A 13,022-nucleotide genomic window follows, 5' to 3' on the forward strand; every position below is an offset into this window, starting at 1 on the left:
ATAAATATATCCCTTACATATAGAACCCTGACATAACCCTGGTTTTAAGGGCGGTTCCAGCAAAAACATAACATGCTGTAACCAAGGGTTGGATGCGTGGAAACAGGGTCAGAGGACATCAGGGGAGCAGACACACAAGGGTTTGATTGTACAGCCGACCCGGGTGGAACAAGGATAAAAGTGGACAACGGCAAAGCAGATGTGTCCTTTGGACATGGCGGAGCAGGCTGGGTAGTGGGTCATGATCTGTAGTTAGCCTGCTCTGTCTTTTGTTTTGCATTTTTGTGAAATGTGATTAACTTTCATTTGAACTTTCATTTGAATTCCTCTTTTTGGCATGGCAGACATCTGCACGTACTAAAGAAGACATGTACTTATTCTGAGTTTAGCTTTTCTTCATCAGGGCTGCTTTTACAAGGGCAAGGCCCAGATGAAACATATGACCGTATTTTTGTAGTTGCATGTTACAATAAACTAGATATGCTAAACCTACATGCTATTTATTTCACCATCCTTAAATCATAATCAATTGACATAACATTATTATTTTCTAAGTTTGTATTTACAACTTGTTTACACTGCAACTTGTTTACACTGCAATGGTAAACTGTTATTTTACAGATTTTTTTTAAGTGTTTTTGAAATACAGTCAAAAACCCTCAACTAACAGAAAGAAAGAGTGCAAATTTACAGGAAAACATGAGAAACAGCAATGTATAGTTATGTTAGTTTTAAAACACTGACATAAAGATTAGAAATAGTATTTGTTAGTCATGACAGATTCGGAAATACCTTTACATGAGATCCAGAAGACAGGTTTGATCTTGAGATTTCAAATGGTGTGGCTCTTAATCCAAGAGTAAACTCTGAGAGAACAGAGGAAACAACAAATAAGAGATGTGTGGTTAAAATGAGACCGACCTTCTCATTCAAACGACAGTGTCTGACTAGTAACATCATGCCACAACTAAAAATATTTACAGAAATATTTTATATTAATATTTTTGTAAATATCAAACATTTTGCTGCTGTCTGAATAGATAGAGGGTATTGAAGTGGATACTTATAGCATAATATTTAAACTGGCACAAAAGCGAGGCTAACATTATTGGTTAAGTAAACATTGTGGACAGCACGTTCTCTTGCAATGTTTAGAAAGCAATACTATTGTGCTGCATACTGCACAACCTACACTGTATATTGCCTACTATTTTACTAAATTGTGTAATGTTTTTTATTTTGAACAGTATAAAGCATATTTTCTGCACTGTACTGTACATATTTGTAGACACATTTGGTCACTGTAATTGTTTAGCAACTGTTAATGAGTACAAATATCATCCACTTATCTCACAAGCATATCTCCTGTATTTTCTTTTTAACTTTTTTAAGTTTTACAGATATTTAAATATATTCCTTATATTTCCAGATCAATTTGTCACACATGAAATTCATGTTGGATACTGCATTGTGGGATTGATGTATCCCATGCAGTATGCTCTGGCTGTGCAGCATACTGCACATTTTAGAATACACACAGTGATGTTGTATTATTGTGTATGAATATTAGTTTAGAATTTTACAAGTTTTGGACAATTTCGGGAAAACAAAGTTCTCAGAACAAGGAACTGCAACTGACTGCATGGGGACTGAGTCATTTAATCAAACAAACAAACACAAACAAATTGTTTAGAAGCATTAACAATAACATTTACAATAAACAAAACTCAAAGTCAAAACATTCGTCAATACATCAAGCCTGTGACGTTTTCTTAAGAATATTAGCCATGATTTTACTAAAAATAAAACCAAACAACATACTTACTACAGTCAAACCATGGTTTTGCTACAGAAGGCATAGTTTAAACATAGATTCATGGGTTTCAGACATTTTTTTTGTTTTGGGTGCCATCATTAGGACCCTTGCAGAGCCCAAGAGTAAATGCAGATCCGAGGCCACAGTTTTCCAACCCATGTTCTCAGTGTTGTAAACGGTAACATGATTGTTTCTAAAGCCATACTACAAATACACAAACTGTTCTCAAGCTTTCCCCATCCATTCCCACAGTAAACTAGACCCTGACTTTTTTACTTGAAATTTTTAAATGTTGTATAGTACATTTATAGAAATTAGAATAATAAGATTATAGAAATTATAGAAGAATCATAGATACAGAAATTAGAATACATTTTAAATGTTATAAATAATCGTAAAGAAAAAAATTCAATATCTATTAATTCCAAATGTGTTCATTAGTTAAAACCATTTGTTAATTTACATTTTTTTTATAACCAATGAATAATAAAAAACATACAAACACGCATGAGTTAATGCACCTGAGTTACACATGATAATCATTAATTCTTCATTCCCTTCTTTACTTCGCACACCAGTGTTATAAAGCACAGCACTTTGCAGTCTTTTCCTGGCACCAGTCGCACCTCTCCGTGCAAAATGTAGAAGTGACTCTTTAGTAACCAATCAATACCATATTCAACTAAAAGAGTAGCTTATATATGATACCGCAGCACATTTATGTAATTTTATGTTGTTGAATTTGAAGTCCACAGACATAAATTGTTGGAGAAATTCACAGTTCCCTTTCTGCCTATCTTTCGACGTTGTGTTGAACCATCCGGGCGGAGACGGGTCTGACGTTTCCTCACTCTTGGTTCCCCTGTTGGTAAACCTGTGACCTCCCCTTGGTGGACTTTGGTGCCAGGGGGCTATCTCACCTCTAAAGTATCAAAGCCTCTCGTCATGAATGACACAACTAATGCCTTACTACATTACTGGAAGGTCATGATTCGCAGTTACGCTCACTTGTGACTTGCCAAGGCCAGTTAGTGTTGCTCTGATGGAAGTCGTGATGCGGCGCAGCACCAAGGCATTTTGTAAAGGAACCCCATTCTGCTGGTTCGACACAATGTTGAGAGACCGACAGAAAGGGAACGTCTTGGTTACGTATATAACCTCAGTTCCCTGATGGAGGGAACGTGACGTTGTGTCCTTCATGCCACAACACTTCAGCGGGCGCTGCGGTGACCGAGAATGCTTCTCGGGTTCCTCAGCATGTTGACAATCTGATTCATTTGTTGAGCTGTTGAAGATTGACATATACTGCACATACAGATGAGCTAACAGCAACTTTATTCAACTTATAAACCCTAGACATTCATGCACACAACTATCCATAACTCTTTCAGTTTTAGATAATTTTGCTTGCTTGGTGATTGTTTCCTTTTTTTGTTTAAAGTTATACCATCAATAAATTCTCAACCAAAACCTGCTTTATCAAGTCCACTGCTCTTGTGAAATCTGTATTTTGCATCAGCTAACAATTAAGCTAACATTTATGATGTTTCTTTACATGCTTCAGCGAGAGATAAACAGTGTCTATGGCATGAAATAACCTGAGACTTTCACTGTCTTCAAGACCTTTCATAGGCATGAGAATAACTCCTCCAAATAAGGAAGATCAGACAGAGCTGTGGCACTATAACAAATAAGGTTTGTTGATAGTATTGAGAAGAGACGGACAAAGGGTGGGCCTATTATGCTATGAAACATCAAGGTTCCATTGATATCCTAATCAGCCAAAATGTCCCAATCTGGCTGAAATATTATGATATTATATCATTATTAGTGAACTAATTGCCCTTTATAGTAGTGAGGTTTGTTTTACTTAACTGGATATTAATACACTACAAAAATACACAATTAAAGGAGAATTATTTTGTAAATGTTCAACACAACAAAGCTAAATGTTAAAGTGCAATGTTATTGCCCTATAAAGGTAACACAGAAAATCTGTAAACATTTAAAAAATGGCATCCTATTCCCCAACCCATATGACCGTATACTGTAGATTGTGTACTGTCCCTTCTCCCAAAAAAACCTAAAGGAGCAATTTTTAAATAGTACCTCTACAGGCAGCAGGCGGTTTCACAGAAACTTCCACCTTCATGTTTTTGGGGGGTTTAATGTGCATGTTGATCGGACGCTCTGAAGCTTGATTCCAGTAGTTCGGTTGGCAGAGCCTTGCGTTATCAGCGCGAGAATAATTGGTTCTAACCTGGAAATATGAATGCACTGTAAATTTCTAATCTCTAAATGTATGTCGAATGCATACATTTAAAAGCAGATTAAGCAAATGTTATAATGTGAACACAGTGGGTTAGGGAATATGTATTAAATTCACTTGTTTTGTATTAAACTATTAAGTATTTTTATAGGCCGGTCAAACATTATCACAGACAACATGAATTATTATCACATTCCGTTGACGAAAGCGGCACCAACTCGAAACTCAACAATCAAATCGAAAAATACCACGTGCGTCACCGGAACTTTCTACACGCCTGCATCATTTGCCGGAACAAACAACCCTTTCGTCCACATGGGATAACGGGTTCCAGTTTTGGGCACCACATGGAGTACACTCTAGTGACACACAGAGTTACCGCTGGGTTGTTTGAATTGAAGAATATATGGTTAAAGCTTCTCTATCTAAACATTGTGGAAGTTAAATTGATGTTCTCGGAAGAAAAATTTGTTTACCAAATACAAGATGAAAACGTGAAGAACTAATAAAAAAATGTGTTACAAAATGATGGAGCAGCCACTACATAAAGCATATGAACTATCCTACCACAATAATCTTGTACGACTAGCTAATAATATTGTTGCTGAACCTAATCTTGTGTTGTGTAATGAATTTTTAATGTTGCCATTCAATCTACTGTACAAGGTAGTCGAATTTGGTTAGAGAACTCATTTTTACATCAAGCTGTATTAGTGTTTACATTTACATTTATGTAATTGGCAGACGCATTTATCCAAAGCGACTTACATTGCATTATCCTATTAAAAAAATCTAAGTATGTTCAATTCCCTGGTTTCGAACCCACGACTTTGGCATTGTAAATTTTATGCTCTTACCACAGAGCTATTTTTTTCAGTGTGCGTGATATGTGTGGGAAAGTTAGTCTGTTAGTTTGGTTTTGTAATTCTGAGTGAACCTGCTGTAACACAAGACAAAATTCGGACTCTTTCTGACAATAAAGTGTATCGTATCGTATCGTAACACTCGTTTAAAATGATTATCTATTAACTACTCATCTACAGCTACTAAAAATAATTATTTCAATAAACTGGTTATATATAATCTTGATTACTATTAAAATACTATTTTAACCAATTATGTTTACTTACAGTAAACTTCATTATTTTATATCACCAAAATATTATACAATATTGTCCTAATCAAGATTTTATGTTTCATATTAATGAAATAAATTTACTGAATCTTTATCATTTTTTTCTATTTTATCTATTTAAAGGATAGAAACTTAAGAAATAAACATCCTAATCATGCATCACTAGCTAACTTCTTTCAAACATATCTGATATATCACTTCTTGTTACTTATTATGAGTCTTGTGGACAACAGCTGAAGAGTTGTATTTGCATTATTAACTATTAAGACATTTTTGGTAACCCATAAGTAATTATAAAAAAATAGCATTACTCTGTTCTTACCAAATTATTTTGTTAAAATAATAGTAACTTTTTAGTAATTACTCAGGTCTTACCTCATCGGTATTAAGTAATTGCTTATGATCCGGGAACAGTATTATACGGCGAAACCCATGATAATCCTTTAATAAAAAGTAATTCTGGGGTATAGGAATTTTTTTTTTTTTAATTAATATGATTATTATAAATTATTGATTTTATTACATTTACATTTACATTTAGTCATTTAGCAGACACTTTTATCCAAAGCGACTTACAAAGAGTTGGGGAGCAACAAGCGATATGTCATATTATTACCAATAAATAAAACATTAATGTAAATACAAAAGCTTGTAGTAATTTACATTCGACACTCGCACACCTGGACAGAGCTGACTTTTTATGGACACAATATATACGTTTAAATTAATGCTAACAAATAATGTACAGTTACACAAGTAACATAAGTCAATCCAATATATGAAATTGGGTACGGTTTTAACGCAAACCTTTACATATCTGACACGACATGTTAACTGTAAATCCAGGTCTCGGTTAAAGAGAATGTGAAGCTGATGTCACGCCCCATGCTGCATGTTCCACTGGCGCCACCATCTTGGGAGGATAAAACTTTTTTTGAAATGTACTGTTACTTGTTTTGTTTGTTGTATCGAGAAATATAGTGAGAGAGCCATGGGCTTTCCTGAATGAAAAGGTGTAATGCTATTGCAGTTTTTAACACAGCAAAACCAACCTACCTAGTTATATTTCCTAATCAAACAATTAAGCTTACTTAGCTTCGAGTTGTTTCTGTGAATCACAGCGACTTGTTTGCTTCTCTATTCTGAAGCTTTTATCTGTCTTTATAAAGACAGTGGGGATTTCATGCTGAATATATCAACAAAGTAAATTGCACAACTGTTTTTTTCTAATTTTAGATGTGCTTAAGCGTTTTGGCAGCATTCAATATGAACCGGATGCTGCTGTGACTTCTGCATATGGTGAGGTCATATTCATGCCCCTCCCCCTTAAAGAAACAGTGCATCATTTGTGGTTAAATACTGGAACAATTGATTGACAAGAAAAAGTTTAAATTTTACCACAGAAACATTGGTGACAATACAGTGATTAAGAGGATGGTATTGTTTTACTATTTTTTGATGAAAAAGACAATAAATTGATTTGTTTGATTTGGCCATTGGGAGAACAGGGACAATTCCCTGTGGCCTGTCGACTAATTTGGCCTGCTGCCAGCCTGCTGTGGCAATTTTAAAGACAAATGTGGAGAGCATGTTATTGTAGCGGAGAAGAAATTTTCACTGTTGATGTGCGAGCGCAAAACTCTCTGCTATCATGCAATGGCATCCAGTTTTGAGCGAGAGCAAAAGAATTCAGCGTGTGTGCGGAGAGGTTCGTTCTCTAACACATCAATATTGGCGTAATTTCGCGCAAGAAAAACGCACACTTGACATTTGTCAGTAAAAGCATGGCATAAAAGACTGACATACAGTTGGCTTGACGTTGGACATTCGATATTTGTGAATTTATGGATGGTCAACAAAGTGACATTCTAGCGTCATTAGCATGGAAACAGGAAAACTGTCATAAAGCAGTGCAGGAGAGATTATTGACAGCATGTTGCAATTTATTTCTCTTCACACATACAATTAAGCATATTATGTGTATTTTTTATATTATAGAAACCTACGAATAGAATGAATCTTCAGTTTAAAGGAGTCATGAATTAAGACATCGATTTTAACCCAAGTTTAAGACGCGGGGTCCCCACATAATATTAATAATACTAACTTGTAGTTTAAATCATTCAAATGTGCTTTTGAGATTTGGTCACATGATACATTTTAAAGGTCTCATGAAGGGTGCTTATTTATTGTTTTATATTTTTATATGACGTCTTCTTATGACGTCCGCTTGCTTTTTTACATCCAAAAAAATAAAAATCAATAAGTAATTTTCTACCCAGGATTTGAGGCCAGCTCTGCCACTTTGAAGTAAACACCCAACGCTTTGATTGGATAGCAGTTTGCGTTGTTGGATGCTTTTGTGAATTTGGTTCGAGACTTAATGATAGGTTACACATAAGCACCCTTCACAGTTTTCGCAGGGCATTAGTATTACCTGGAGACCTCCTGTGATTCCTGTGATTTACAAATGACCTCCCCACATCAGTATTTTTTATGAAGCAATCGCACGAGATGATTTTACTCAAATTAACAGACTTATTTCCCGGATGTGATGGCAAGGCTTTGCGTATAGTTTGTATAGTCTATAGTTGTATTGTGTTTAATGATATATGACTGTACCTGTCAGCATTTGAGACCAGTGATCCCGAACGCAAATGTCACAAGAGTTTCCATGATAAATATAGAAGGACTTATGGATATTTCCCAGCACCTGACATAATACCAAAACACTTCAAAACAGCCTACATCATTGGTAAATGGTGTGTAAAACCTTGAAAAATCATATTTGACCACACCAAATCACAGAGATGGCGATTCGCACGGGCTAAAGATCACAGACAACCTCTGCAATCAATACAAGTGACTAGAGGTCCTAATACTAATCTCGTGCGAATAGTGCTCTGGGCACATCAAGCGATCTCTAACAAAGCAATAGTGACGCATAGTACAAATTTTTTTTACTCACATAAGATTGCTGCGCCATTTCTTTCGGAATAGCACTGCTTTTCAATTTTAAACTCTCCACAAATCCAGTGTCGACCTGTGCCTTATTCATGAAGGAATCCTCATAGAAATAAAACGGACAAATGCTAAATTTTTTCCCCACATGACCTGGAACGTCTTTAGAAATAAACTTTAACCCCACATTCCTAATATCGGAATCCGAAGGAAGGTTATGCAGCGACTGTATTCTTCCACAACCAGGGGTGTCACAATATTAAGCTATCTTCAACTGCATGTTTGTTTATTGATTGCTCGCTCTATCTGGTTCCGCGACACTGGTTCTATCATGTGCGAACCACTGGCCGAGGCTAGAGAAGTAGTCGTTGATATTTCTGTGGAGGCGATGTTCAACCTAGGTGCATTCCAGAACCTGGCGTTCCCTGAGCTTGTGGCAATAACAGATGTAATCTCAGTAACAAGGGCGGTTTCAATTCTGACACTTACATGGTGTTAGTGTGAATATGATTTTATATAACAAAAGCTCGGGTTAAGATTGTGATTCTTTCCTCCTTTAATATTTGTTTTCTTGAATCTTTCTCAAGCCAAACTGTTTTTATTTACATGTATTTATATAAACAATCCACTGTTAGTTTAATTAAGCATCGATGATGCTTAATTGTCTGAGTCCAGCTCTGACTACAGTGTCAATGCAGCACTAACCATTTGTTCTGCATCAGTTCCTGCATAACTACCCATTAAGTATGAAACAGTAGTATAAAGTGTTACCGACTTTTCACGACCTGCCTTAGAAACTGAAGCCTCTACTTCCATGGGTTACAGAATAAATGGGAACATAATACACTAAAGAAGCTAATTATAAATAGAAAAGGCTATTACACATTAAGCAGCTGGAAGAAGTTATGCCAGTTTGTGAACTATAGTCAGTTGAAGTGTGCATTAACAAATCTGAGGGTTTGACTGAGGGTCACATTGAAGCGGAAACCTCTGGCATGCATAACCCGTCTCCTACCAACAGGCCATCAAATAGTCGTGTTATAAAACAGAGAAGGAAAGTTTACTCCGTCACATTCCTTTCCTTCAGTGCAGTACAATGTTCTGACAGCACAGTGTTCTGTACTGTTACCCATTTACTTTACCTTCCTCAAACCATTGACACTTCAAAAAAATTCTTATCAATCACTTTATTTAAGTTCTCTCTAAGTGAAACTTGCTTTAAAAAATAGTTAAAATGGCAAATAGATAAATGTAAATAGATAGTTATTGCAATGTCACCTGTCAATGTATCTTTATATCTATACCTTAATATGGCTTCTTTCTTGGACAAATAAGATAAATGTCCAGATAACACAATAAAACTAAAAGTGTTCCTAGATGTTCAGCTTCACAGACAAGTATATGCTGAAAAAAATACAATGCAAAGAAATACATGTAGGACAGTAAAGGCACAGAAAGTAAATACATGTCACCCGAGTATAAGAGAAAGACAGTGAATCTCTAAAATCAGGTTTTACCTATGATAATCACATTATTTTATTTTATATTTTTATGTTTTTTTATTTTACTGCACATTATAAAAAAACAAGCCATTGCAACACTTGCTGTGAATTAGTTGTCACGTATATGTAAATTTGCTAGTAGCTGATCAGTTTCAGTGTGAGATCTCTTATCTAGATCAAAACCTGCTCCGAAGCAGGTTAGCAGTAAAGCGTAAATTACCATGCCAATGATCAAAGATTACAGCTGAGTTACTTTCAGGGTGAATGCAGGGATTAATTCCCATATTCATGGCTCTGTGTAAAGTAAATAAAGCAAAGATGACTTTAAAGTGATACATTTATACTACAGCGGGACTTTAAACATAGTAGAACTTTATAAGTAGACTATCAAAATAAAGTGTAACTACATTGATAAACTTGAATCTTTTTGTGTTCCCACAATTGCAACTGCAATGTAATTTTGTGCCTCTTGTGTTCTGCATTCTGCCATTTACATGATTAAAATATAGTTTCAACTTAAATCTTGCATATAGCCCCAGATCATCCAGTCAATGTTTATTTTATGACCAGCTTATTGTAAATATTCTCAGTGCACCATTTTTTAATCAAACATAATATAGCATGAGTTGTTGTTAAAAATCATGTATAAAACAACTTAGGTCAGTTCAATATGCCAGACAATAATTTGTTTACCTGTTCTCTGTGGAATAGAGGCTGTAATAATTTGAGGGGTTGTGTTTACAGCTATGGAGGATGGTGACACTGAAGAATGTGAAGTTGTGTTTCTCCCATCTTTGATCTCAATATTAAGAAACGTCTTCATGTTGAATCTGGGTTCACACAGGGTATCCTGGGATCCTGAAGATGCTTTTCCCTCAGGGGTCTGCAGTTCTTCTGTGGCGTTACATGCCTGCCTGACATTTTCAGTGCAACCATGTGAGCCACCTACTGCTGTATTTGATTGGTTGGAGAAAAGCTTGGGATAAACCAATACATTTTTAGTGACATTCATCTCTATCTTTGGGATAGAGGAGGAGCGGGACAAGGTGTCCTGGGACCTGTCTGCAGACAATGTTGATGCTGCAGATGTGTTTATAGAAGGAAAAGAACCATGCATACATTCATAGAAGGTTCTGTAAACTTAATCGTCCTGTCACAAATTTGGACGAATGACGAGCCCAGAAAATAGAGATTGTCACATTGTCAATGTGGTAAGCAACTAAGATCTCATTTCTGACTTTTTTCTTGATTAATAGAGTCATATGCAGAATGTGTTTTTGGGAGGAGACAAGAAAGACAGTTAAAAGCATAACACTGGTCTAATTCCCTTAGCATATTATTATGGCCATATTAGGGCATAAAGAAGAGAAAAGATCTTGGAAAAGAGCCCATTGACTCTGGGGGGAGGGGTGCTACTTGGAAAGTATAACCAAACAAGTTAAACAAGAGTGAACTATATTAGGTATAGTTATTAGGTGCGCTGTCATATGTAGCTGCTAGAAACTTGCTCCTATTTATACTTGCATTCCAGGTATGTAATATATGCAAACAATTCCAATAAATGTTTAGTAAATTTAGATATGAATACTTTCTAATTTTATGTTACACTGAAAACACAAATAAGTTAGACTGTACTAATTTGATCAAGTAAATGTCTTCCCCCAATTGAATTGTGTAATGGCATCTCCCAAAACTTCTTTATTTAAGATCACTTAAAGTGATGCTCATGTAGTTTGAATCTAAATTGTTATGTTGACTGAACCTTTTGTTTATTTAATGTATGTAATTATATTATAACACAAAGTATTAAATAATTCATGACTGTATCTTGATTCTCGACAGAAATACACATGAATATGCATTTTTTGGCACTTACTTTCATTATTTTGCACAACTGTGAAAAGATAGAGCACATGGGATGAGTGGAGGACACTGATTTTACTTTGAAAACTGTTTTGGCCTGTAATGTAAAATATTTATCTATAATATCAGATATAATGTCTGTTGCAATTAAGCAATATATACAGGCCTAAATATATTTATCATGCATGTATGTTTAATTTTTATATATTTTAACATTCTTGCATTCAGACTAATTATTTGTACGACTTTATGGGGCAGTTTCCCAGACAAGGCTTAACACTAGAACTCCCATAAATATATCGCTTCGAGAATGGATGTAGCGGTCATTTTGACAGATCATACTAGGCTGTACTGAATGTCATTTTTGCCATCCAACATTTGCATTCAAAGCTTCTATTGACATTATAGAATGAAGCTTTGAATGTCTGCTGTCATATATTATGATGTTATCACACTAAAAAGCATAAAAATTCTCAACCACATCCCCAAGTGCCAAGCAAACTCAGATGGGCGTGCATAATACTATCATTTAAAACAAAATAAATACTTTATAGGTTTCATTTTTCTATATATTTGGTAGCCAGGTGTGCACCCGGGTTCGCTTGACAGCTTTCACATTAGTGATTTTTTCATGCGAACCGTGCCCTGTTTCGAAATAAATGTAAAGTGTGAAAGCCAACTCAAAAAGCCTAATCTAACTAAGGTCTAGTTCTGGTTTAAGCTAATCAATGTCTGGGAAACTACCCTTAAGTGTGTTAAAAATGAGCTAACTTGAAGAATGCAGAGCATAGTCGCTCAGTAGTTAACACTGTTTTTGCACAGCAAGAACACTTAAAAAAATCTGCTTCAAAAGGTTTTTCAGCCATAGACCTTTTGGTTCCATAGAGAACCTTCAACATCTGGATAAACTTTCTGTTTCACAAAAGATTCTTTGTGGCAAAAAAAGGTTCTTCACATTATACAAAATGAACCTTTGACTGAATGGTTCTTTGTGGAACCAAATTTTTTTTGGCATCACTGTGAAGAACCTTTTTAGGTTAACCTTTATTTTTAAAAGTGAAGCTCCCAGGTTTGATCCCCGGCTGAGACAGGAGGCATACTCACAAATATACTGTTTACTGTGTATGAATCACAACTATAAAAGAAAAAAAATGTTCTTTTAAAAAATTGTAAGTTTTAATGATGAGGTCATTTTACTGTGCTAAATACATCCTTTCAGTTACAGACTCATAAACTTGTTATTTTTATAACTTCATGTTGTTCCAAAAAGGCTCTGATACAATCTTTATTATGCAAATTATAAATAGGACTACTACCTCATATCTTATTATGTAAACATAAAACTGATTTACAGATATGACAACCAAAAGGTAAAACAAAAGACTTATTGTAAATAATAGTAAAATATATACAATTCAGTTTAGCAAGGAAACTGGCTCTATGCCATGTTATGATCGCGATGCTGAACTAACACTT

At 35.2% G+C, this 13,022-nt stretch overlaps 1 protein-coding gene across 1 annotated transcript in view; it reads right to left on the bottom strand.

Moving 5' to 3' along the window:
* The window catches only part of smtnb (smoothelin b), a 56,022-nt gene extending 45,222 nt beyond the window's left edge, over positions 1-10,800 (bottom strand). Inside the window, exons 1-2 of the mRNA XM_056746610.1 lie at positions 10,377-10,800; positions 793-866 (exon numbers count right to left, since the gene is read on the bottom strand). Coding sequence (XP_056602588.1) covers positions 793-866; positions 10,377-10,800 — 498 coding nt within the window. The remainder of the gene's footprint in view (positions 1-792; positions 867-10,376) is intronic.
* Positions 10,801-13,022: the final 2,222 nt, after the last annotated feature.

This window comes from Triplophysa dalaica, chromosome 4 (assembly GCF_015846415.1).
Source record: "Triplophysa dalaica isolate WHDGS20190420 chromosome 4, ASM1584641v1, whole genome shotgun sequence".
Classification (NCBI taxonomy): Eukaryota; Metazoa; Chordata; class Actinopteri; order Cypriniformes; family Nemacheilidae; genus Triplophysa; species Triplophysa dalaica.